The following is a 26562-nucleotide window of genomic DNA, read 5'->3' on the forward strand; positions in this document are numbered from 1 at the left end:
TTTTCACATTACGTAGTAAAATCGAACTAATTAGAGGCCAAAATTGATAGTTATTAAGGTTCCAAGAATCTAAAGATCTGCACTTCAAATGCGGGGCTTTCAGTTCTGATGGGGGGGGGTGTTTGAAACAGGCACAGCACAGCGATCATCGAGTTTAATTCCATCAGTGGGCTCATCTGTGACTTTCAGATACGAGCTCTTGTACCCGAGGAGAAGGCTGGATGTGGCTGAAGGGACAGTGGTGAGCAAACCGCTCAGCGGCCCAGCTGCAGGAGTCACGCAGTGAACATCTGGATCAGCGTTTATAAACCGTTTTCACTGGCAGAGCGGGTTACTGCACAACTGGCCCGAGCACGTACTTGTAGGACACAAGTTTAAGTGATGGAGTTTAGAAGTCGTTTTCATTACAGAAGCAGAGGATAATCCCCCTTCCATCAAAAAAAAATCTCCAGACTCACCATCCAGGATCGCAGTGGGACTGAATTCCAGCCCAGGAATTTTATCCCCCTGGCCTTGGTGGGGTGGGGGGGGGGAGGGTTGCTGATGTCTGTTCAGTACCCGATTATTTCCCGACCCACAACTGGGAATTCCCCCAATTAGCCGACATGGCATTTCGGGAGGAAGGGGGGCCGCGACTGATCGCAGACTAGCGAGCGCAGCTACGTGGTGGCGGCTCAGTGTGCGGGCCGAGGCCCCGTGCCGCATGCAGGGGCTAATTACGTCCACGCGGACTCCTGTAGGACACAGCCTGCTGCCTCCCAGGGCCGGCTGATGGCATTATTAACGGTCAGATGGAGGCGGAAAAGCTTATCTGTGATGAAAAAGACGGGGCAGGGGGGGGCAGCAGCGGCTCTCCAGATCTGATGTCCTTCCTCCGCTTCCGTTGGGTGCAGGGGGCAGACAGCGATGCTAGCAAACTCATTAGCGCCGCGGCGTCGACGTTCCTGAGAGGCCGAGGCTTCTGACGACAAGGGCCCTGCCTCCGTCTAATGACGGAGCGGCCAAACATCGCCGTCTGCCAAAACAGAGCCTTGGGGAGAGAGGAGCAGTCGTCAAAGTCACCATTAATCGAGTGATTTACTGTCCGCGGGCCAGCAAGGCACAGTAATGCGTGACCCAGACCCGTTTAGCTGGGAATCCTGCATTTTAAAGCTCTTCTTAATTGTTTGTGCCATCCTCTTAGTAGCTGACCGATATTGATAGATTTACATAAAGTTACATAAAGGTTGTCCTAGTGAAGAACATATTTCTGAATGGATAAACTACCAATGTTCTAAATTGCTACATTTTGTTAATGATCTGTCGCTTAGGCAAGTAGTTTCTGGATTGTGTTTACTGGCTTGTTGGGTGGGTGCGTTCATGAATGAATGAATGAACGTCCAACAGCAAAACACCCTTTTATGACTAATGAATGGTAATCAGGAAATACAGATTTCCTCTTCATGAGTTCCCAACCAGGCTGTTACCAACGTTATGTTGCTGCGCTCTGCTGCATTAATCTGGATCGTCTCTGGCGCTGTATTTGTATGACTGCGAAGCGGACAAACATTGAGCCCCGTTTCCCATAATAGCAGCCTCTGGCTTTAAGGCAGAGTCTCACGGAAACCAGCATTTCCGACTTCAAACCCTTGAATAATGAAGCAATTTGCATGTTTGAACTACGCTCTCCTGTATCCTCTGTCCCACCTTGTGAAAGACCTCCACTCCACGCACCTCCGTACAGAGGTGGAGAGGGGATTCCCTGACAGAAACCCCATCTGTATGCAAATTTGAGGCACAGAGACGTATTTATGTATTAGATGCAAATAGATGCTTAAGGAACATAAACAGTTAACCTGTGCGTGACTTATGATCTGGAGACTTATTGTCTGGATTCCTGAACCGTGGGAGATGTTCCTCCAATCTCACTCTCCTTGAAACACCGTGCAAAGAATGTCAGGTAGTCCAGGGAGGCCTGAACCAATGAGAATCAGCAGCGCAGAGTGAGATAGGGTGAGTTTCCCCCTTTCCTTGATCCGCCGCATGTCTGAAGCTTGTCGCACCTGCTGGGAGTGAGGAACTTGGGGTTAGCCAGCAAAGCAGATGGGGCCCCCTCTGCAGGCTGCCTCTCAGCATGTGTGCAGTTGTCTGGGCCCCTGCGTGGGTGTGGTAAGCTGAGGGGGGCCGCTAACCACGAAAGCCTGGGGTCTCTGTTTGTAGCGCCCCTGCTTCCAGCTCATGTTTCTATTTCCGTTGTCCAGCGTTGCTATTTTTGCTGACCCAGCAGCATGGCACCTTCAGTCCAAGCTCCCGTGGCCCGCCTCCGCTTCTTCTGATTGGCCGGCCCTCCTCCGCTTCTCCTGATTGGCCGGCCCTTCTCCGCATCTTCCGACTGGCTGGTCCTCCTCCGCATCTTCCGATTGGATGTGAAGGCGTGAGGATTTTTGCTGGACTCTTTTCTGTCGGCTTTCACGCGGCACCTGAAGGGCCACGGCGTTCCCCATTAGAGAAACTGACTGGTCGATTAGTCTCACGTGAGGTCAGACCTGTGTTACGGAAAAGGAGAGCCAATTAAGAAAGAACGGCGATTCAAAAAGTACATCTCAAGAAGGGGTTTTCTTCGCCTGACCTCTGTGCTGCAGGGTAAATTCAATTATCCAGGGTTTTACTTCATGATTCAATTTTTTCGAGTGGCATGCCGGGGGAGCAGACACATATTTCTGTTTACCGGGATTTCATTTTCAATTACACCCTTGGCTGTTCCGTCACTGTACGATACCTAGAAGGACCTCCATACTCCTATTTATACCAATATGGGAATTCCGCCGGCGGATTTATCGTACGCTCTGGAAAGTTGCTTTTTATAACTCATTTTTTTCTTCAGCTGTTGTGGTGGAATTGATGCCTCCCATGGCACCGCAGGAGGGAAACTGAGCAGGGATTATTTACTGAGGCATCGGTGCGTTTATGTGTTTTTGCGCGTGTGTTTAAGTTTCCCCGCGTGCGCGTCAGTTTCGGCATATGCGTGCTCGTCTGTGCATGCGTGCTCGGGCTTTAGCGTGAGATAAACAAAGAAAGAGACGGAAGGGCAGAAAGGGGGGCAGAGAGAGGAGTAGAGAAGAATAAAAGTAGAGAGAGAGAGAGAGAGATACAAGGGCAAAGTCAGTTTGACCCTATGGCCAGGTCCCTGGGCTCCCAACATGAGACTCTGGAAGTCACAGCACAGATGGCTCCGCCTTCTCCCCCCGTCCAGTGCGCCCTCTGCTGGAGACCGTGCCCCGGCCAAACCCCACGGAATCCACCCACCGCCGCCCTCGGCAAAACAGCATGTGTCTCTGGCAGCCAGCGGATCATGCAGCCGTCCCGCGAACGTGCTGCTTCAGCAGGCTCACACGTGTGCCCTTACTGCCTCTGAAAGGTGCGCGTAGCTCTGAATGCGACTCAGGGCCGCGGCGCAGCTGGAATCCTTCATGCTCCTGTGCTCCTTCTGTGACATCACTCAGCTATGAAGAATGAGAGCCTGAATGGGACCATGGGAGATGCTGTGTGGCACGAACCCGAGGCAGGGGGGCAGTCCCTTTAGGTACGTATAAGGGGATGGGAGATCTTGGGAAGGAGAGTCAGGTGACCAGTGTCAGGCGATCAGCTGATATCTTCTGACTGTCCCCTGTGATGTGTATAAATAGGTATGTTTTTTTTTTTTAGCCCTCGCTGACCTGGAAGAAGCCATGACCTTTAACACCTCACGAGCACGTCCCACACACTCTATGAGCTCTACCCCCGCCCAACCCCCCACTGCGTCCATTTCCTCGTCAGTCCTTCTTGATCATCCTGTCCATTCCCTTTCCCCTTGCGGGGGGCATCTCGTTTTCCCCAAATAAAGATCCTGTTCTCCGGTCCCGCCTCGCCATCCCAAATGCAGACACCCGGCTTAACAGGGAATCTTTTTTTTGGCATGGAGAGATTTATATATAAGTGCACCATAGTAGCGCATAGTAGCATGTCAAGGCAACCTTTTGAAATTCAACATTTTTAATAGAGAAACAAAGAAATGCCAAAAAATGGCAAGACCTCGGAGAACGCTGCAAACGAGCCGATTCAGCTTGAGCTGCGTCACCTTTATCGCTCGCTGACAACAAATCAAATTGGAATCGACGGAGAGGCAGCAGTGCCTTGTACCCGCCCGCGGCCCTCCATTCATGGGGGAGTAACTCCTTCCTTAGACCCCCGGAGCTCAAAGTGCCACACGGGAGTGAGGCCTAGGTGCCGATGAGTGGCGTGATTACCTGATCACCGGCTATCAGCCGGGGGGGGGGGGGGGGTTTAAGTACGAGCTGGCAGGAGACGAGTCGCTTAAGGCCTTGGCGATTAGCAGGGGGGGTCGCACTCATCAGGCTGTGTTCGACAGTTTGACGGCAGCGGAGTTTTTCCCCCTCGCTCTCCGAGTCCCACTTCCCGTCGAGGGATCTACATGTGCAAGCATTCCCTCCCCCCATTTGATGACACTCTAGTGGCCCTCTTCTACTGAGAGGCCCGATGGATCTTTGATACCTTTGGTTAGGGAGGAACAAAACGTGAATGAAATACAGAAACTGGACCCCCCCCCCCCCATGCCAAGCCCAGGTCTGGCTTAGGATCGATGTCGTCTCCCCCAATAGGGCTCCCCAGCCACCCCGTTCCTGTCACCCTCTGGAGTAATGTTGGCCGGCCACGCCCATTGATAAAGTTCACCGAGCTGGAAAACAAACAAGAAGATTCCGGTGGGGGGCGGGGGGGTGTGTGTGCTTGTCCTACATCAGGTCTCCACTTTACAGGCAGAATAATGAGCGACGCGCCTTTGGATGATCCGGAACTATGCTCAGGTTCTAGGTGAGACAGGTGCTGTGTCTATGATCGGGTGGTTGCTAGTTCCAATCCCATTGCAGAGAGATTTCGGCACTGGGCCCTTGAACAAGGCCTTCAACCTCTAAGTGCTCCAGGGACTGTCTGTCCCTCTTTTCTCAAAAGAGAAAAAAGTGTTTACTAGAGAAATAAAAATACATAAAAAGATGGAGGACAGCGTGTGAATTTAGGTGCCCTGAACGCTGCGTGTCTGGTTTACATTTCACCAGCACGTTCAGGTAAGGAGCGACAGGTCCCACGCCTGCTCCAATCACACCTTCCTGTATCTCCCAGGGCTTTCACCTGAGTTTGCATGAAAGCCAGCAGACAGACACCTCTGTCCTTTGCTCAAGGAAGAGTCACGTAGCAAGGAACGGGGTGAGGGAACAAGACACATAAAGCCCCCACTGTACAAACACCTCCACTCATATGACACAGTGGCCTTGCAAACATCATTAATTTCCTCAAAGTAAAGGCCACTACCTTGTTCCCCCCATCATTAGCAAATCCCCCCCCCCATGAAAAAATGTCATACCTTACTGGCCATCCAAAGAGAAAATAAACAAATTAGAGCCCTTTACTCCTGGCCATGGGAAAAATCTCTATCATTTTTGACCTTCCAGCAAGAAGACAACAAGCTTGAGTAACATTTAAATCAAAGCACTTGATGCTTTCCGGGAGAAATGAAACAGGTCTGCCTTTAATGGCAAGGACGACCAGTTACTTAATGTCATGCAAAATATAAGCAGGATATGGGCCGCGTGTGATGTCTTGCTGTCATTTTGTGGCTTAGATGATATGTTCCACCAAAGAAACTTGGCATTTCAATAGGGCTTAAATTTGGGTGAAAAAAGCAGGTGACTTTCACAGCTCTGCTGCCTGAAGTAGGAAGTGCTGTTGTCATGATACCAAAATCTCTAACTTGGATAAGATACCAAGAAATATGCAGCACCTGAAGGGACTCGGGCAAAAGAATAAAATGCTCTTACTTTCGGCGTGCGCACGAGATAAGTATTAAAATTCTATACTATTTTCAGTACTCACAGTATATAATGTAAGTTGATTAAAATATTTATTTCAACTGCAAAAACCTTTTGTAAACACATGTCACTATATTACAAAATCCATCGCACAGATTTGTCAATAAGAGCATAATATTAAGTCTGGTAGCAGCCATTGTAATTGTGCGGCAATCATGTTCAGAGATTCACAAATAGCAAAAAAAACACTATTAAGAATTAGATGTTACTTTATATTATTACAATGCATAACGGAACAGATATGCATTACTTTTACATGCCTTCTTTATCTTGTCTCAAAGCACAAACACTTATAACAACTGCACAACATTAAGCAACATGACCTCACAAGACCGTGTGGAGCAAACACAATCCACAGGTAAAAATTACTGCAGACCGTTGTGTTAATCAGGGCCGTAGCCAGCTATGAGGTCACCGAGGTCCGACCTCGATAATAATAAAATTTAAGGGCTAAAAATAAAATTGAAGCTAAATATTCACCTGAATAAAAATTCGACTAACTAATGTTTCACATGACTAATTATGAAATAAATTAGTTAAATAAATAAACAGTTAAAAAATAAATAAAACACACAGCTTATGAAGGGGACGGTATCAATAATGTGATTGACGAGACCTACCCCTGGCTATGGAAATGGTCTTAATGCGGAAATATTTAACTGACTACAAAAAAATGTTTTGACCTGTAAGGCAGGTACAGATTAATGTTTCGTTCATTCATAAATAAGATACCTATCTCTGGAAACTAACGTCTCGTAGTGGTCTTTCAGGTGTTTCGTTAAATTCGTGACTTTTGCCCCCGTTGTCAGTATTATGTGGCAGCGCGACTTGTGGCACAGGATGTCCTGTGGTTTACCGTCTTCATTTATCGCAAAGCCAAGCATATCCAGACGCCACTCAGGTCACACTCTTTATCGATTAAGCGCGGTGCTGAGACTTACGACACCTCGGAACCGGTCATCAATAACAGCGCAGGTGTGAAACTGCACTCCGGCGTGGGCATGCGCGCTGGTAGCCTGCGAGCCCCAGCGGTGACGGCGAACTGCGAGTGCAGGCTGCGGAATCAATACCACGAAAAATCCAGCATTGCAACAGTTTTATACATCGATACTTTTGATACGTTTGACAACACTAGAAGGAACGAAACTAGAAAGGATTGCTATACGAGGTGGCACTGGGGTCCATTTTATCTGCCATTAGAATTGCTGTCCTTCTGATATAGATCCCTGCCGTGAAATCTGTCTCAGATCTCTCACGCTATGGACGCGGATGACACTGACATGCATGTGAGGTCCAGTTGGGCTGACTTTGTCCGTATCCAGCTAGCAGCCCGAACGACAACATCAGAATAATAATAACAAAAATGTATAAACGCTTGTGTTAACACAGCATGCTGATATATACAGATTTAATATGGTGCGACTTTGAGAGCCAAACCGTGTTCCCTGCCAGTTACCCAGCAGTATGATAAAGGTATAGACACCCGTATCGGAATCAGTGAGAATGACTCCACTTCCTTCTAAACGACTCACCTGGATTAAGAGCTCCACACTTTCCACGGGAAGAATTGAACTGTTTTGTATCTTTCCAGCTATATTCCCTGTAGACTGACAGCTAAAGCTTTCCGGAAGCTAATGCCTCGCTAGACATACCTAGACTGAGTCTGGATATTTCCAGGGCACGAACGTAATAAGTTTTAAAGGCACATTTTGCAGGATGCATATTTTGCCGGAGCCCAGAAGGACTGAAGGTGATCTGTACACATTTACATTAACAAGGACAATGAATGGATATGAAAATTTATATAGTCACCCATTCATGGATCTGACATTAGCGGTTTTGGTTTTTTGTGAGTTGGCCGTGAACAATGAAATGGAAATATTTTTGGAGCTTGCTGAAGGATTGCAAAAACTTACACGCAACGTGTAAGCCAAAAACAATACCAAAAATGATTCGGAACATGTCAAATCATATAATATATAAATATTAGTGATACTTAGTATTTGTTAGTGTACTGTAAATGCATAGTATATCTTTAGTATTAAAAGTTTTGGCTTGGGTACAGTGCTCATTGTCTTGGCCACCAGCATCACTCACATGTAAGCTGTCATTGTGACTGTGGAATCTTGCATTTCCCGCAGTAACTCTAAAACCTTTAAGGGCCGGGGTTTGCATTTTTAATAGTGGTTATAAAACATAGTGTTCCCTGTGCTCATAGTAATGACTTTGTACATACAGGGGAAAGGGCATCACTTTGGGTTGAGTACTGGGGGGTTGAAGTCTCCACCCATTTAAGGGGGTCCAGCGGGTTGTATTGGGTGGTTTTGATTATTATCCCCCCCATAATTAATGCTCATTTACAGGGGCATAATTTAGATGGTTTGTATGTTAAATAAAAATCTAGATGGCAATTTAACAGGCCAAGCGTACAGTACAGTGCTGTTTGTTTAGAAATTGGTGATAAATAGACTTTTAATGTTATCGTTCAGCTAGCAAACTTTTTCACGTTCACTGGGATCTTCGGAAATGTCACCCTTACAAACGTGAAGCGGTTACTGTATACTCAAGGGTGGCAGGAGTACAAAAAACCTTTCCCGAAACTTGAACCGTCAACCTTCAAGCCGTTGCCCTCAGCCACCATTTTACCTTCCGCTCTGCGGAATCATGGGGGTTTTTTTCCACGTAGGAGGTATCCTGGCAACGCAGCTGACAAACCCGAGGGACACAAATCGCCAAGGGAGCACGAGCAACAATATGGCGGTAATCTGCAAGGTGAAAACAAATAGCTATTCCCGCATGGCATCACGCTGGGCTTGGAGACGGCGTGTATGGTGCCGCAACGGTTTACGTGGACCGCGGACCCTGCTTCCGAAGCAACGAGCCTCAAAGCCTCCACCTAATCTGTTCGACCCGAGCGGGCCGCCGGAGTCCTGAAGACCTGATTTTTTACGGCTGCTTAGGTGAGGCGCGGAGCAAGAACTCAGACGAGCACCAAAAACACTGACCTGGAAAAAGTGAGACTGGGAGAAGCCCAGGGGCAGACATGTCTTCCTGATGACTCAGACGGTGCCACGCAGACATGGGAGATCACAGAACACAAAGCGTATCGGCTACACCTGGGAGGAAAAACAGAGTGCCGATGGGAGGAAATTGTTTTTTTTTTTGCTGTTGTTTTGGGAAAACGTAGCAGCGGACTGACAGAGCAGCTCAAAGCTTTCCCCGGTGGCAAAACGCGCCAGCGAGACGGATGCATAGACATGCTCACCTCGACATGACAGGCAGCGTGACGGACGGCTATGGGTCCTCTTCAGTTACGCTGTACCTACTGCTCCCGCATGCAATATGTTTCCTTCACATTCTGATGGAATTAAAAAATAAAAAATAAAATAAAAAGTCCTGAAAACATTTGTACAGCATTAATGGAGCATTTTGTTATCAGTTTATTCATAATGATGCTACTACAGATAATTTAATATAGTGAATCTAAATTAATATCAAATTAATGTTCTCCCTGTGCCTCGAGGGTTTCTGCTGGGTACTCCAGTTTCCTCTCCACAGTCAAAAGTCTTGTATTTTGTTTGGTTACTTATGGTTAAGGTTAGCGCTGGGTAGGGATTAAGGCTGCCATTGTTGGGATTAAGGTTTCCCAATAAAAATGAATGGATAGTCTCCACAGAGAAGAATACAAACGTGTGTGTGGATTATGCTTATATTATATTGTGGGGATCAAATGTTCCCCACAATGTAATAAATACTTGTTACTTTGACGTTGTGGGGACCATTTTTCAGGTCCCCACAAAGACCTGCAAATGCAATCAAAAAACTAAAAATGCCAAAAGTTTGTGCATGAGAGAGAGAGAGAAGGAGAGAGAGAGAGAGAGAGAGAGACAGGTGTAAGAGCCCTATGATGTACTGATGCCATCACCCCAGCCTTGTACCCAGTGCTGCCTGGGGTAGATTCCAGGTCTCCCCACACCCCTGATCAGGATAAGCAGTTAGTAGATGGATGGATGGATGGATGGATATGTTAAACTATTTACATGGCACACGGCGCCCTGCGGGGAGTGTGACACTGGGGAGACACCAGTCGGGGGAACCGGGCCAACACACCTACCCTGGGGCACACTGCTGTCCCCTAGGTTCAGACAGGATGACTGTCCGGCCCTCGTAAACATCCGGCGCTGACTAACCATGTCCGGATTTGGCGGAAGTTACCTGGCTGAGTGCCGCCACCGGCCGTGCCGGCTGGACGAGCCACGACCTCCGCGCGTCTGACCCATCCCACGTGTCTCGGTCTTGGCATGACCGATCGCGTCCGCAGAGCGCAATTAAAAAAACATCCCCAGGTCGTGGGGCACGCTGGCGTTCCTGGCAGACGCCCGTCTCCGGTGTCTGTTCTCGGACGCGGCCTCGACTTCGGAGCTTCCGGAAATTAAACCCCGCCGCACCCCGGCTTCGGAGCGGCACATAAGAGGAGCTTTATTTTCCGAAACCGAGAGCTGGATAAAAGGGCCGCCTGGCTCTCTGATCGGAGGGAGCAGCATCGGCGTAAACTGATTAAGGCAGAACAAAGGGGACGTCTCCCTGCAGGTGGGCTTAACCAGCCGGTGCCCGCAGAGGCTGCACCACGCCACGGCTGACGGGCCGTATCCTCACTGCGCACCAAGGAGGTTTGGTCCCTCACGGAAACGAATTACTGTTGCTTAAAGGGGGTCGCAGCTGGGGGGTGGCTGTTAATCAGGTCAGGCCCCTACATAGGACAGGAAGGGAAACCCCCCTCCCACCCACCCCCAGTGGAGTGACGCAGTGGTTTCCCTTCCTCATTAGAGCTGTTCTATAAACAGAAAGCAGTGAAAGCCTGGCAGGCCCAGACAGGTCCAGCCCTCCAGTGAGGCTGTGGGTGACTGGGGCTTTGCCCGCAACCCCCCCCCCCCTTACCACCTCATCAGGTGTGACCTTCCCAGCAACAAATCAGTGGGTCAGCATTATACAGGAGAAGGCATAGCTGGGAACCATGGCAATAGGAACTACGGCAATGAGAACTACAGTGATGGGAACCACAGTGATGGGAACCATGGCAATAGGAACTACGGCAATGGGAACTACAGTGATGGGAACCACGGTGATGGGAACTACAGTGATGGGAGCCATGGCAACAGGAATTTCCCCGTGTGGCATACAGGCAGGGCTGGACTGTAATTAAAACTCAGTCCTGGACTTTGAGATTCCTTACAATCAGAGGTGGGAATTTTAGGTCCAGAAAGTAGCCAAGATTTTGTTTCAATCAACAGTGACAGTCACAGAGTTATGCAACTGGTTGGTTGAAACAAAATCTTGGTCTGGATTTTTCTTTTTTTTACTTTCTGGATATGAACTATCCACCTCTGCTTATGATAAATTTTGCCAATCAGGAGCAGGTTGTCCCATGATAAATTCTGACGGCTGGGAGGGGGGGGGGGGGGCCCACAAACCCATCGTGCAACTGGAAAAACACCCAGCAAGCCAGATGGCCCATGCAGGCCTGTGTACAGCCCCCAGGTCAGTCAGCCCTGTATTACAGTAAAAGAACTGCAGTGTGTGGCTTTGCACTTGGGCTGCTGGCAGTTCACACTTGCACTGCGTTATACTCAGGGATGGATTACGGACCAGGCCAGCGGGGCCGCTGCCCAGGGGCCCTTGGGGTGCAGGGGGCCCGTGGGGCCCCTAGCCCAAAACAATTTGCAACGCTTATCAACAATGTATTTTCGTTTGTCTATTTTAGAGGGCCTACATTCTTTGATCCTCTGCCTACAAGGGCCCCTGACCCTACAGGGCCTCTGATGGAAACATGGAGGGAATTGTGGTGGTTGTGGTGGTGGTGCTGGGGGCCCTCGCAAACGTTTTGCCCAGGGGCCCACACAACCCATAATCCGTCCCTGGTTATACTGACCATTTCAATTAAATGAATCAATTTTGTTCTATTTTATATTGAATTGCAAAGCAGAGAATTGTGACTGTGGTAAGCTGATTAAAAATCACTCTGGTCATTGGTATAAAATGATTGGAGGCAAAGTATGATTAATAATCCTGTACTGATGAAGAGCTTAGGAAATTCATGGATTGATGGATGGATGGATGGATGATCAGGGCCACTGCCATCCTATGCAGGCTGTTCACCGGCCTTGTGTCCCCTATGATCCTATACAGGATAAGCAGTTACAAGATGGATGGATGGATGGATTAATGGATGAGTAACCAGACGAATACAAACATCACAAGTGGGAAATTAAATAGTGATGCAGAACTACTGACCAGAAATGAATCTAAAATTAAAAAAACCCATAAAGGCTGTACAAATACCAGTAAAATTACAAACAAATTATAATTATAAATGGTACAAATGTTGACCACAGTTATATGCTACAGTTCCAGTAGTGATTAGATGTTTCTTCGGAGTGGATCGTCACGCTTATTTGAGAGGGAATCCCTGTGATTCAGCGGCTGAGAAACTACCGGAGAAACCCAGGCTGCAGCAACGTGGAAAAACAGCTTCCCAGCCGGGAAGGAGGGACGCCCTGGGGGATCGGAATCAGAGGGACCCCTGAGAGGGCAGGGAGGCTGGCCACAGGGGCTTCGGAGAAAAGGGCACAGTGAACTTGCAGGTATTTAATAATGGCCATCACTGAAGATTCACTGAAACTCAGCCTTAATGAAGGAAACCAAAGACTAAGGCTGTGGGAGAGGCAAAGCGTCACGGCCAAGCTTATTTGCCTCAGTGATCGCATCCTGCGGGATTATTACATTCCGGATCTGCTGTGTTTATAAGGTTGTCGTGGAAACCTGCTGGGTCATGGTAGAGCAGGTGTGGTGGGGGGGGGGCTTCAGCCAGTGAGGCGGGACCAGGAAGCCAGATGGTCACTGGGGAGTCCTTGAGGGGGTGGGGAAACGGAAACACGCTATTAATCAGGTATGAAGTTAGCTAAATACCCGTAGCCCTTCCCTGACTACAGTGTCGCCTATAGTAACTGTAACCACAACAAGACCAACTAAGCGGATAATCCATTCATAAAAATTGTTACATTTTATATCAGATGTCACGTATAAATAAAGCTAAACCATTTTACATTTAGCTAAAATATAATTCAGTGCACGCGTACCAGTATAAAGGAATAATTTGTCAAGGTACCCAGGGTAATTTTGGAAATTAGATTTTATTATATAGCCCATTTAAAATATTTATAGCTCATTTTTTCCTGCGAGGATGATATTGAAGGTGTTCAGAATCCAGGTCTTGGACTGCAGGGGATGAGGAGAATATTAACTGTCACCTGGTGTGGCTGGGACAGCGAGGTATCGGAGGCGAGAGGTTTCCCAGCACCGTGCTGCGTGTCGTGGGGGGCATGTTTGTGTGGTGATGAATGAATCATTGCAACGGGCCCGTCTGCTCTGGGGCTGAGCTGCTGAAGTACGTGGCAAAACGGGCGTTGCCCACTTCAAACTAATAGACAGCGTGACCTGTAAGACCACCCACATGCCACTTATTAAATCCCGTAATGTTCTTCGCGATGTTCCCTCGGTCACATGCGCTCTGACATCCTGCCCTACTCTCACCCCCGCCCCCATCCCAAAAATGACAAAAGGGGGTGGAGCCAGCCAACGTTATCTGTCCTCCACTTATCTTGGCCATGAGATCCATGAGCGGGTCGAGGCTTGCTAGGGCCTGTGGGGGCCACATCATTTTCCGTTTATAGCACAGCTCTGGATCATTTTCGGGCCTAGCAGGTGAGGACAAAAAACGTCTCAACTACGTTTCATAATAAAAGTCTCTCGCTAAAGCTGAAGTATTATTTACATCCCTGTAAGTGAAGGTGACAATGCACTCCCTTTACAACAATGTTGCCACTGTTATTACTTTATTGCAAATCGTGGTTCTAATGGACATGGCATGTTTACAATGTTCATTTACTCTGGCTCCAAGAATAAAAGGTTCTAGAAGCATTGTGTGGTACTTTTATTACAGAAGGAAGGAGAGTCATTTGACTTCCACTTTAGGTCCAGTATGCAGGCTTTTAAGTACAGGGAAAAGTGTCTCCAGTAGCATCTACTGAACCACGAGGTCCTAGTGCACCCAGGACTTTTATAGAATATGACGCCACAATACTTCAGATGTACCCCAGGGAAAAAAACTGAAGGTCTGACCTTACTTTGAGGTTAAGCGATTCAGTCATTATGAATGTTTAAGTCAGTGTTTCTCAATCCAGTCCTCGGGGACCCACTGAGAGTCCACGTTTTTGCTCCCTCCCAGGTAGCTGTGAGGGAGCGAAAATGTGGACTGTCTGGCGAGGAGCTGGTAGCATGGACCGTCTGTGGGTTCCCGAGGACTGGGTTGGGAAACATTGCTTTAAATTGTCACTGTTTGTTTGGAATGCATCGTTGTTTTAGCCTCACAAGTTGCTGTACATTTGCATACCGAGTCCATCTAGCAGCATCAACCTGTCATAAATGGCAGATAATGCCAGCTTCAGGCCTTTAAGATTGGCCTTTAAAATATCTTTATGTGACGTGAACCCTGAGTGCAATTCAGAAGTCAAAATATTCTCTCATCGGGTGACAGTTCCGGAGTTTTGGGCGGCCCTGTGCCATTGATCTGAATCGGCCTTTTGGTGTCCAACTGGTTGGAACCTAAATTCAACGATCACAGCAGTAAATTTAGTTCTGACTGGGTAAATAAAAGCTATAAACAGCCCCTTACAATGCATTGATCTGACCGTCACCTTGCCAGATGTTCTCTGACCACAATTACCGAGCTGCATTTCAAACGGAGGGTTTCCGGGGGTGCGTCACATACGAACTCGCCGGTAAACGTGCGCGGTGAGATGAAAATCTAACCTGATGAGAATAAGTCAACATCTAGTAACCACCGCAACCCATTCCGCACTGGAGACAAGTTCAGCATCACGGAGGGCGACTGTTTCATGCATAAGATCGAAGCGGTCAGCCTGCGATTACAAGGCTGCCCGTTACTCTGGGGGGGGGGCACATTTGGCAGAGTGAGGGGGAGGGCTGACCTTTGGCTGAGTGACGTTTCCTCACACACGCACCTGTGATACTCGCCCAAGCCCTGACATCCTTTCCCGGTGGTATGGCGATGACGAGGAAATCCCTCTCTGGTGCTGCAAGAGCCAGCCAGCAGCATGTTATGTTGTACTGTAGATCGCCTGAGCTCAAGGGCAGTACGACTGGTGCAAGCTGGCCGAGATCCTGTGCAGAGTAAAGGCAAACGGATCACCGTCTCCCACAAGTACCGCTGATTCACTTTGTGAAGCACGAAGAGGTTGTGCAGGGTCTCATATCGAGGGAAGCTGGAACAATCCTGGCTCTCGTCTACACTGGACCATATGAGTACAGCTTAGCTAGCAGCTATGTGTTCCTGCTACATTAACACAACCTCCTTAAGACTTTGTAGTAAGGTATTCAGCAGACAGTAAAATTATAATGGTCCAGTTTACAATCCCAGGGGAAAAAAAGAGTGGGGGCATTAGAGGAAGAATGGGGAAGAACTCTTAGTTACCTAGTGGAGGTGGGTTGGTGAGCCTTCATGGGAACATCTACTTGGCATCTATTGAAGGATGCTGGAGGGTTAGGAAGCGATGCCGGCCAAGGAGGCTGAGAAGGGCAGCTTCTGGCTGTGGCTAAGGAGGAAGGATCAAATTTGGGGAGGTAGGTGTGGTAGGCAGGTAGCAGAAGAGTGGACTTGATGTCTAGTGGCTGGAGGAATGGTTCCTCCAGGTCCTCATGCATATTTATATCATGATTGAGGATGTAAAGTACGGGCTTCTGGTGTCATGAGGGGCAGTTCTGGGAGACAGAGTTCGGTGGAAGGCTTGAAGGAAAATTTTTGAATGAATGTCACATTTATATAGAGCATTTCAAGACACCCAAAGCACTATACAGAGCCAATGGGGGGCCACTTCAACACCCCCACTGTGTAGCCCCCACCTGGATGATGCAACGGCAGCCATTCTGCACCAGTACGCTCACCACACAGTAGCTAAGGTGGTGAAGGGGCAGGAGAGAAATCACCAGTTATCACCTAATGCATTACCAGAGGTATAAATACTCTTGATTTTGTAATTGAGTTTTTTTTTCCAGAATCTGTACTTTATTAAGCAATTTAAAACTGGGATTCTGCTTGAGTACATACAAAATACTATAACAGTATAGTTACTCCCGTATTTACCCCTGAAGTGTGTCTGCAGAGTATGCTTACCTGAGTATATGATTTTCATACTTTGTCCATACCCTTCCATAACCTTACAGCTAATGTATAATTCAGCCCCTGCTTGAAAAACAAGAATGGAAATCAGTGCTTAACAATCTGCTTGCCACAACAGGCGTCATTTTCAACATACATTAGAAAATGTCCTTGTTTGGGGGGAGTTGGGGTCTCTATTTAAGTATGCTGAAGAGGGAATAACAAGGGAGCTTTCATTAAATTAAAAGTGATTTTTTTACTGTCGTCATTCTCACATTGGTGGCTAAAAATATGGTGGCATCCCGCAGTGTCCATGTTATATCGATCAGGCAGCTGTGGGGAATTGCAGGTGAATGCTGTTGAATTGAGTCACGTCACCCGAGATGCCGGACTGATGGGTGTTTTGGATATTCTGTCTTTTACTGGCTAATCTGGGTTGTGCACTGACTCAGTATATAACAAGTTTGCTCCCTCCATGGCTGTGAGATTCGATTCCTACTTTCTCAAGGATGTCCACTGGAGTTCTTGTTTTGTCTTACAGGTTATTCAGTTGGTATTTATAAATTGCCCAGTGCTCAGCGCGTGTGTCCTGCTTTGAACTCGCATCCCATCCAGGAATGCCACAGGATATGTGGTCATGGGAAAGGAATAGACCAAGTAACCTTATTCCAAGCCTCACCAAGAAGGTGGAATGCTTACGGTCACCCGGAAGCAGATCAAGTCAAGTCACCTTTGAATCATGTCAGGCAGGTGGAGGAAATCCACGTTTCTTTGGAGCAGTATATAGGCAGAATAAGGAACGATACATTGTTGCTTGTATTTTACTGACTCTGTACATTAAAGTCACTCGTTGGTGCTAAACAGATGTATTCAAACACCTTTGAGGACGAGTAACTTGGTTTGTATGGAGGACGCTGTCACAATACGCAGCTGGTCTGATTTATTTCTTGACATAGTTCAGGCAGGGCCAACTAAACTTAATTAGAGTTGGTGCTGCAGAAATCTGGTGATTAATTCTTTGGTAACACAAAATCACCCCCTAAACAGATGTTTGCACAAAGACACTTATCTTGCGTCTCTGCAGAGTTCAAATCAGATCTTTGAAGGCAGGTCTGTGCTTCGTATTTACAAGTCAGTGAAAACCACAGGGTGTGTTTGTGCTGTTTCTTTCCCTGGAACATAAACTAAAAATTATTTTGTAAAAAAAAAAATATATATATATATTGTATTCCCTAAATATTCACATCACACAGGATGGGGGAAACGTGAGATACTGAGGTGGCAGGAAGCTTTGTTTGGTGATGGGAGTTGAAATGGGTTCAACAAAATCAGCGGGGGAACGAAAAAGCAATAAACAGCTGTTTTTGTCATCGGCAGGAGGGGAACACCCCGTGCAATAAAGGGTCTGTAAAAGGGTTTGGTCATGTGTACTGGGGATGCTAAGGAAAGGAACATTTAATGGTATAATGCCTGCAATAACCCAAATGGAATCTATAAATCTACTCAACTGATTTCGTTTTAGCCACTGACATGCATTTCCCCATCGTGTCCCACCTTACAGAGTCACTAGAATTAGAATTCTGTGAAAATAAGGAGTAAAACTGAATCGGATGATAAACCTGAGTTTGTATTATTCTACGCACGTTAACGATACTCTGGCTTGAATTGCAAAGGTTTCCGAAAGTACATCAAATGTGTGGTCATCATTCAACTCGTGTTCAAGGCCCCCGTGCCCACTGCGTTTTTGTGATGGAAATAATCTATTTTTTTTTTTTTGTCGGCGCGGGATAGGGAGACACACGCCACGCCACCAACAAATATATTTTAATGGGGATCTTTATTATCTGCGAGACCACTAAGAGGGTCTAAGTCGGTTTCCTTCAAAACGTGTAACAAGATAAAAGAATACAGAAAAGGAACAGAAATAACATACACAATGTTATTTGGTTTTAAATTCGGAAAAAACGTATTTCTCCCCTTGCACTGCGGAAATATCAAACAAGTATTTAAATAAATAAACACACTCGAGGTGTCAAATAAAAATATTCTCTATACTCCTAAAATAGTACAAAATGAACGGCAGTGGTGACACTAGGAGGACAAAACACAAAACATAAGCACCAGACACGACACATTTGTCATGTATTACCTACATTTACATTAGACATCGGAAATACTTACAACTTAGTTACCCCCGTAACTCACTATTGTAGGTTCTCGATCCTCTGGATGACTCAGAACTAAATGAAATAAAATAATTTATAAATCCGCTAATATCGTCCACCTAGAAAACCCGCCATTACCATGCACAGTGTTCGACCAACCAAACGACGATAATCTTACGTGAAAGAAGGTATTACATTAACATCCCCTTACTCTGGATACTTTCCTTCAACGAAGGAAATCCATTGATCTATTTTCATACAGAGTTCTACAACTTTTACCGAGTATTTTATGTCTGCATTTTTGTACTTACAAAAAAAGTTATCTGTAGCTACTCAGCACCCAACAGCCGCTTCGACTAACTCCCGGCTTTTTCAGTAACGTATGCACAGCAATCCCAATGAGCTTTGCAAAGCTCATTCCCGTACTACAAAGTGACGTCACTGTAGTCCTTCTCTCCCAACGGAACATACACCTGAAACACCACAAGTATTTACATGTGTTCATCCAATCAGACATGACCCGACTACATTTTATCTTGAATATTTTCTTTTTAAGTTTATGACCGTCATTTGCCACGTTTTTTTTATTCCGGAAAGTGCATTGTGGCAAAACACAGAACGGATTAGGCTGTTACTGATTGAAAAATCTGGTAAGAAATGCAGTTTAATTTTTAGCATACTGGCATATTCCAGAAAAAGGCTTTCCTGCACCAGAGCAATGGCCCCTGGAGAGTCACAGGACAGCACTCACTTTTCCTATTATTGGCCATGCTGATTTTTAGCCAGGTGGGAACTCTCTAGGGACAGACCAGCCACTGGGATTTTTGTGACAATATTCTGTCATCAGTCTCCAAGGTGCCTGGTGCTGGTTTGCTATGCTGAGTCGCTATTCCACAGCAATGATAAACACTACGCTCCCTACATGAATAAAAAATGTAGCTGCATAGCCTGTTGCTTTTGTCCAGGGTACTGGACACTGTATACTGGCTTTAATCCCACAATCCAACGCAATGCACTTAGACAGTGTTGGGCATTTCAGGCCCAGAAGCTACAAATCCAGACCTAGATTTTGTTTCTACCCATCAGTTGAGCATAAAGAGTGACAGTCACAGAGCACTCAGCCCAACACTGCAGTTGGGTGAACTACGTCTCTAAATAGTGCGTAGTGTGCATGAAGTGCGTAGTGTGTAGTGTATAGTGTGCATTTCATTGGGTTAATGCTCTGTACCCAGAGGTGTGTGGGTTGACTAACCATAACACCACTGGGTTCCTTGAGCTAGGCCCTTAATCCCTGCTGCTCTAGGACAGAATCCCTGTTCTGTAACAATAATCTACCAGACAGATGTAAGTGGATTGGCATCATGGAGAAAGAGTTCTGGTGTGTTTTTGTCCTGTGCTTCCTGGATGGGTTTTCAGGCTCCCCAAGAACCTGGTTGCTTGTGTAGCTCACCGAGTAGAGTGTTGTGTTAGCATTGCAATGATTACGGATTTGTATCCTACACATAAATTGCAACCCTTTGTTGTACTGTGAGACACTTTGGATAAAGAGTGTTGAGTAAATGTAGATAACTAGACATGATGGTTAGACAGTTGGATGTTCTACCTGGCAGTATAGATGTTAAGATGCCATTGTGATTTTAAAGAACACTCTGTACCACTTTAACCACATCAAAACCAACTCAGTTCAACACCAGCAGAAGACATACTTAGAATAGATCAGTTGTTTGAGGGTTTCTGCCTACTGGGTGGTATTTCTAACATCTGAGCTGATAATATCTGACCTTGTATGCCGCTGAATGTTTTAATGAAGCAGTTCAGGTTAAGTACCAAATTCAAAGATAAAACAGCAAGGGTCATCTGGCAACCTCAGGCGGTCCACATTTTTGCTCCCTCCCAGCTCCCTGCCAGACAGTCTACATTTTTGCTCCCTCCCAGCAAAAACATAGACTGTCTGGGGGGTCCCCGAGGGCCGGATTGAGATACACTGTTGTAGGACACCCACCCCAAGCTGGTGGCTTTTGCTCTTGGATTCTATATCCATCCTGACAGTTTGTGTTAATCGAGTTCTTTTAAAGCCATTGGCTTTTACTATCTTAACTATTCATCAGTTAATCCTGGTTGTGTCCCTCACTCTGAAGCAGCACAGGAAGCGTGAGTGAGCTGGGTGGTTGTGCTTAATCTGGTTGAGTCAGACATTGTGAGGCGATAAAAGAAATAGTCAGGCAGCCTGTGTTATAAAAGAGCTCTTGGTAAAAAAAACACTGTGGTCTCTGAACAGAATCAGCTGTAAGCAAACCTCCCTTACTCAGCTGCCTGGTTCTAAGATCCTTGAACACTGTGAAAAGGATTAAGCTTGTAAAGTAGTGAGTCTATAAACAATTCAGAGCTGAATACTTTCCTTTATAAACAGGTGATTAATAAAAAAAAGACTGTTTTCTTCAGGACAGGTTCTGTTTACGTCAACTGAATGTCACTACAGATATAAAGATGCTTTTGGAGAAGCTGTCACTACATTTGGCTATTAGGTTCTCCTATCTAAGGAGAATCAGAGACAAATCAGAGCAAAAATCACCTGGTAAACTGATAAAATCAGTTTAAGGACACAGGGATGTTTTGCGAAACACAGAGTCTGGGCTGCTGTCTCTCTCATCATGACCCACAAGGCCTCACTTATAGAGAACTAAAATTCTCTTTGAGTCAGAAAATAGAAAAGACCACTGCAATGTCGAGGCTTGTCAGTATGAATAGTCGCCTTCAGTGAGAGATAAACCATGACTTTGGTAGATTTTTCACTCAGCAGGACTATTCCAGAGAAACTACACTATTCCACTACAGTATGATCTCCACTGGACGACCCTAGGTGCTGTGCTAAAAAGGAAAAGTGGGACTCCGAACAGCGGCTTCGTTTGTGACCCGTATGCGAGCCCACGTGCGACCGGCAGCTGTCCTTGGTGCTGATTGGAGAGCTGACCACAACCTCGTACACTTCAGTATCTGCAGAATTTACATCTGGCAACTTTACGGCTGTTTGAGTAAGATCACAAACGCGATATTCGCCAGCTGTCATTATTTATTACAAACTTTTAGATACCACTCCTGCATGTGTTGAGGAGTAAATAGGAATGTCATTCCTTGATGGAGGTAGCTCACAGTGTCTGGGTTGGTGACACAGTAGCCTGATATCTCCAGGGTCACGGGTGCGATTCCGAACTCCACCATTTTCTGCATGGGGTCCTGCACGTTTCCTCTGTGTCTGTGCTGGTGAGCGTGTGCCCTGTGATGGACTGGCATCCTGTACAGGGTGTACCCCCAGCCTAGTGCCCTGTGATGGACTGGCATCCTGTACAGGGTGTACCCCCAGCCTAGTGCCCTGTGATGGACTGGCATCCTGTACAGGGTGTACCCCCAGCCTAGTGCCCTGTGATGGACTGGCATCCTGTGCAGGGTGTACCCCCAGCCTAGTGCCCTGTGATGGACTGGCATCCTGTGCAGGGTGTACCCCCAGCCTAGTGCCCTGTGATGGACTGGCATCCTGTGCAGGGTGTACCCCCAGCCTAGTGCCTTGTGATGGACTGGCATCCTGTACAGGGTGTACCCCCAGCCTAGTGCCCTGTGATGGACTGGCATCCTGTACAGGGTGTACCCCAGCCTAGTGCCCTGTGATGGACTGGCATCCTGTACAGGGTGTACCCCAGCCTAGTGCCCTGTGATAGACTGGCATCCCTGCCTTGTACCCACTGCTTCCTGTGATCAGCTCCAGACTCTCTGTAACCTTATACTGTAGTGTTCCTTTGTTACTGTAGTCGGTCCACGTTTTTGCTCCCTCCCAGCTCCCAGTCGGAGTGGACTGTCTGGAGGGGAGCTCGGAGGGAGCAAAAACATGGACCGACCGCGGGTCCCAAAAGAACGGATTGGGAAACACTGTTCTACCAGATAACAGTATATCCTGTACAGGAAGTATTCCCATTCCCTGGCAAAGGTGTACAGTGATTAATGTCATTAAATAGAGCTAACTGTACGAAACGCCCTGCAAATAGGCGACTTTCAGAGGAAGAAATTAATCGGTGAGATGGCATCTGGTTAACATATGCTCGATATGGACACTGTATAAACCACACTTGTGTAGAATCTGTATTCTGCGTAGCATCTGTGTAGTAAATAGAGATTATGGCTACTTAAGACAGATTTGGTGCGTAGCCATCATTACATGTTGAGACCCTTCAGAGGAAAAGATACAGGATTGCGCGAGTGCCCAGAAATGTGGTGGCATGCTAATTAACTTAAGCACTTCTTTTGCAATTAGATGAACCTGGCTACATGTTTGGAGCATTTTAATTATTGGCAGTCAGCATTTCTGTCATATTGCAATTAAGAGAGCTGAGGATTCGGCAGCCCCAGCTTGCGGTAGATTAAATACGCCTTCGCGAATAATGCTGATTCGTAATCAGCAGCGACTAGGGGTCGAAGAGCTGCTTAGAAGCATTTAATTACCAAAATACAGATAGTCCAAGAGAGAAGATGTTGCAGAATATAGCAAAAACGTGAAGAAACACATCACCGACAAAGAAATCCCTCATCATTCCTTATTGTTAGCATTGAGCATCCTTTATGCATTCCTTGACGCCTTTTCCCGTCTGTATGTAGCCGTTAGCGTGTGTCGAATACGCACTCATCTTCTAAACACAGATACGGCAAACCAGGCCTTGATCTTTGCACCAGTGGCAAATTGCAGTGAAAAGGGGCCTGTCAAGTCCCGACTCACAGCACAATTCACAGTAAGAGAGAGAGAGAGAGAGAGAGAGAGAGAGGTGTATGTTTAATTCTTGCCATTTTTTGAAAAAGAATGCCCTTCGTTCTGACCAGTGCATCCTCCCAGCTAATCAGCATGTCTGATTGTGATTGGCTGGATGCCCTCTCTTGCCCCTCCCACATGAATGCATTTTAACAACATGAAATCGCAATAATGCACCTTGTCTTTAGTTGTCACTCTTTGACATTCAATACCCTATGACATCACTTGAAGTTTCCTTTGGAAAATGAATAAAAACAAAGTTTTTTTTGTAAATCGTAAATGACATCAGACAGACCTAGTGTGCATTTGGTTAGCTAATTCAGTTTTTTGGAACCTGTTCTGTTAATTTCAGGTGTCCACTCCCGCTCTCCCATTCCTCAGAGGGCCCTCAGAGGCCTGTTCTTAAAAGATATCTCACTCAGGATGGCGTCAGAAAAGCGATGATCCGTGCAATCCGAAAGGTAAAAATCTAGTCATTTAAAATGCGTAACAAATTGGATTATGCCGTGCGAGGTAAAGCTTCCCGCTGCTCTGATTTAATTTGCGCACGCTCTTTGTTTCCCCGCGAATCTTTTTCATCTAGCGTGTGAAGCTGGGTCGCCGGAAATGGGCAACTGTGATATATGTCTGGTGAAAACAAATGTGACTGAAATACGTTTTTGTTTTTTTTTCCTTTTCCCCCTTTTGCCTGGCTGTAGTTTGCCGTTGCTACTATGAAATACACAGCTGAGTTTTGTAACGTGCCAGTTCTGGGGAAACGGACTGAATAAATGAACGAATTGTCCTGATACAAGTCATTGTTGATTTCACTGTTGTAGGGGAAAGACTCTAGGGCCGCAGATAAGACTGTTGCCATGGTGCTGAAGGAGATACCAAGTAAGGCGTCTTCGGAAGAAAAACCCCTCCTCACTGTGACAGACAAGGTGGGCAGACCAATCGCAGTGACCCAACAGGAAGTACTTCCTAGTTTGGGGTCAGTAAAAATCAGTAACATCCCATACCTTATCTTTCACCATAAATGCCACATCTAAAAAACTAATAACTAAATGTATCAGTCTGCTTTTTGTCATCGCAAGCTGCTTTATGGGGTATAAAACAAAACAGGCCCATCTCTTACTGTGTCGAACAGTAATGGAGGCTTTATTAATAGTTATAAACGTTTAAGACTCGGCAAATTCATAGTAGTGGTGTGCTTTAGAGAGTCATACCCAGCTTAAGAGTCAGGAAGGCAGCATTTCATGGTGACAGGAAATCCTGTGCCCTGGTACCTCATAAGCAGCTAGACGAATTTCTGTTTTTGTGTCTGCATTCCTAAAATGCAACGGATGACCGCCTGCATGGCTTCCAGTGACCTGTTTTTCAGTCTGATCCACTTGTGAGATTTGGAAGCGCAGATACACATTCCGTGTGTGCATACGTGTGTGTGTGCGTGTGGTCTGTCTGTTTGCTGTGGTGCTGCGCTGCACGGTGACTCTGCGGCCGCTGCAGCACGCCAGTATTGCGACCTTCCTGGCTTGCCAGCGCTTGCCGCGCGCCCGTCCTGCATTCGCTTCTCAGGTGGCTATCATTTTGTGTGTGCTTCTTAGGTTTGATGTGTCCTGTAAGTAACTGCGAGGCCCTGGGGAAATGGGCAGCTCTGTCTTCTTTCATTTACTGGGAACTTCTGTTTTTTTTCTGTTCAGTTGTCTTCTTCTTATTTATGAACCTGGATCTCAGTTTCTGAATTTTTTTTAAACCCTTTTGATGTCAGCTGGATACCTTCTGCAGTTCGTATTAGAATTTAGACATCAATTTAGTGATATGTCTGGGAATAAGGAATCCCACAGCTTAGTTGGGGTCCTCAGTCACAGTGTGGATCTTTCATACCTGAATTCACAATTTTCCAGGCTCTCAGATTTCACCAGGCTGTTTCATCAGAATACTAACATGATAATAATAATACTATGATCTACCCGTTTCCTTTGAAAATGATGTCTACAAAGGATGTATCAAAATGATTAAAATTATTATGCAACTAGGTAACAAGACGCCTGCATTGTTATATCCACCGTTTGAGTCAGTTCCTTAATTGTGTGTTTATGCTATAATGACATATTAGAAAAAAAACAAACATGACCCATTGTGAGAGCCTGTACTGGGTAAACTGGTGTGGAAGCCGGATGTGACCAAAATATCACCATCAAACAGAATGAGGCTAATCCTGTTTTACACAACCTGGACAGATTGTGTAAAAGTGTCTGCTATTATTACACACCATATTGTCAATTTAAAAAATATATTTTCATTTAAATATAACACAAAGGCATACTCAGAGTAAAATATCTTAATATTTACAAACTGTGAATTTGATAATGGCCAAAAATTGACAGACTTACATAATGTAAATTAATATTTATTTATAATATTATATCTGTAATATATTGTTTCTTTCCTAGCTACAGAAATAAAAATACAATTTTTTGACTGAAACGTAAATAGAAACTATTGATTCATACTGTTCAAAAAAGTCTTGCATGCAATATGATTTAACTGATATAATGTCTATAAATATGCATAAAGATAACCCAGGACTGTTCCTTAATATCGATTTCTTTACGCAAGCACCGTGACTTAGTCCGGTCTCATCCCGAATTCATATTTTCATATCAACACAGGAAGGGTGGATTTCACTGCAGAATGTATGTATATTTAAGCTATTTATGTCTGTATTGCAAATTTAATTTAGCTATCGAGTTGCCCAGACGTTCCTCCAGTGCCTGTTTTTTTCATATAATTTACTTAATTTGTTTCAAATAGATGTGACTATATGAGTGAATGTTTACACTACATGGGATATACTTGTGGGCATAATTTTTCTCAGTCTGCTCTGTAGTAAACATGCAATTACTAAATCTTGTTAAATAATCATAGGGGTCAGCTGTCGTCTCCCCTCATGCGCTCAAACTAAATGATGCAAAAAATATCTTCGTATGCAATCTGCTGCATCCCTGTCAATTTTTACTGTACATCTGTCGGCGAGTGGCTGGCGGAGCTTGCAAAAGTGCGGAGCGGTTGAAGCATCGCGAAACTGAACCAGTATGGCCCATATGCATATCAGGGCTCTTTCAGATACATTCGACGTACCCACATGAGTTGCGACCCTCTTCCGATTTCCTCTGATGGATGCCTTTGCTTTCCGCTTGACCGGTCCTGTTAGCGACTTCATGCATATGTATGTTTTTATTTATTTTTTTCCTATTCAGCATCAAGCTTTCATCCAAACGCTGGATAATGTATGCGCTTCCAGAACTGGAAAACTAGTTGCTGACTTGGTGAGATTCTGGACTGTATCGCACAGGTGATTTTGCCGTGAATCCACAGCGGTCAGCAGATAGGACACTCGACGTGTTTCCTGCTTTGTCTGGGGTCCGAGGCATCGAACAGCGAACTGCAACCATGGTCAAAGCTGTTTAAAGGGTACAAGGGGGTGGG

The 26562-nt window shown here is 46.0% G+C and overlaps 2 protein-coding genes across 4 annotated transcripts in view; one reads left to right on the forward strand and one right to left on the reverse strand.

The window, feature by feature from the left end:
- Window positions 1-18687, reverse strand: part of LOC111858799 (retinal rod rhodopsin-sensitive cGMP 3',5'-cyclic phosphodiesterase subunit delta) — a 73888-nt gene extending 55201 nt beyond the window's left edge. Inside the window, exons 1-7 of the mRNA XM_072704340.1 lie at window positions 18611-18687; window positions 18316-18374; window positions 16150-16218; window positions 15451-15571; window positions 14981-15140; window positions 9166-9258; window positions 8906-9016 (exon numbers count right to left, since the gene is read on the reverse strand). Of these exons, the coding sequence (XP_072560441.1) occupies window positions 8906-9016; window positions 9166-9173 (119 nt within the window). The 5' untranslated portion in view covers window positions 9174-9258; window positions 14981-15140; window positions 15451-15571; ... (1 more) ...; window positions 18316-18374; window positions 18611-18687. The remainder of the gene's footprint in view (window positions 1-8905; window positions 9017-9165; window positions 9259-14980; window positions 15141-15450; window positions 15572-16149; window positions 16219-18315; window positions 18375-18610) is intronic.
- The window catches only part of LOC111858797 (PEX5-related protein-like), a 72200-nt gene that overhangs the window by 10858 nt on the left and 34780 nt on the right, over window positions 1-26562 (forward strand). The window contains exons 1-2 of one of the 3 annotated variants that reach the window (XM_023840885.2): window positions 23452-23552; window positions 23910-24014. The exons of 1 other annotated variant lie outside the window; for it this stretch is intronic. In XM_023840885.2, the coding sequence (XP_023696653.1) occupies window positions 23532-23552; window positions 23910-24014 (126 nt within the window). In that variant the 5' untranslated portion in view covers window positions 23452-23531. Of the gene's footprint in view, window positions 1-23451; window positions 23553-23909; window positions 24015-26562 lie in introns of those variants that run through there. One more of the 3 variants, XM_023840884.2, reaches the window with a different exon arrangement.

Source organism: Paramormyrops kingsleyae, chromosome 21 (assembly GCF_048594095.1).
Source record: "Paramormyrops kingsleyae isolate MSU_618 chromosome 21, PKINGS_0.4, whole genome shotgun sequence".
Taxonomy (NCBI): domain Eukaryota; kingdom Metazoa; phylum Chordata; class Actinopteri; order Osteoglossiformes; family Mormyridae; genus Paramormyrops; species Paramormyrops kingsleyae.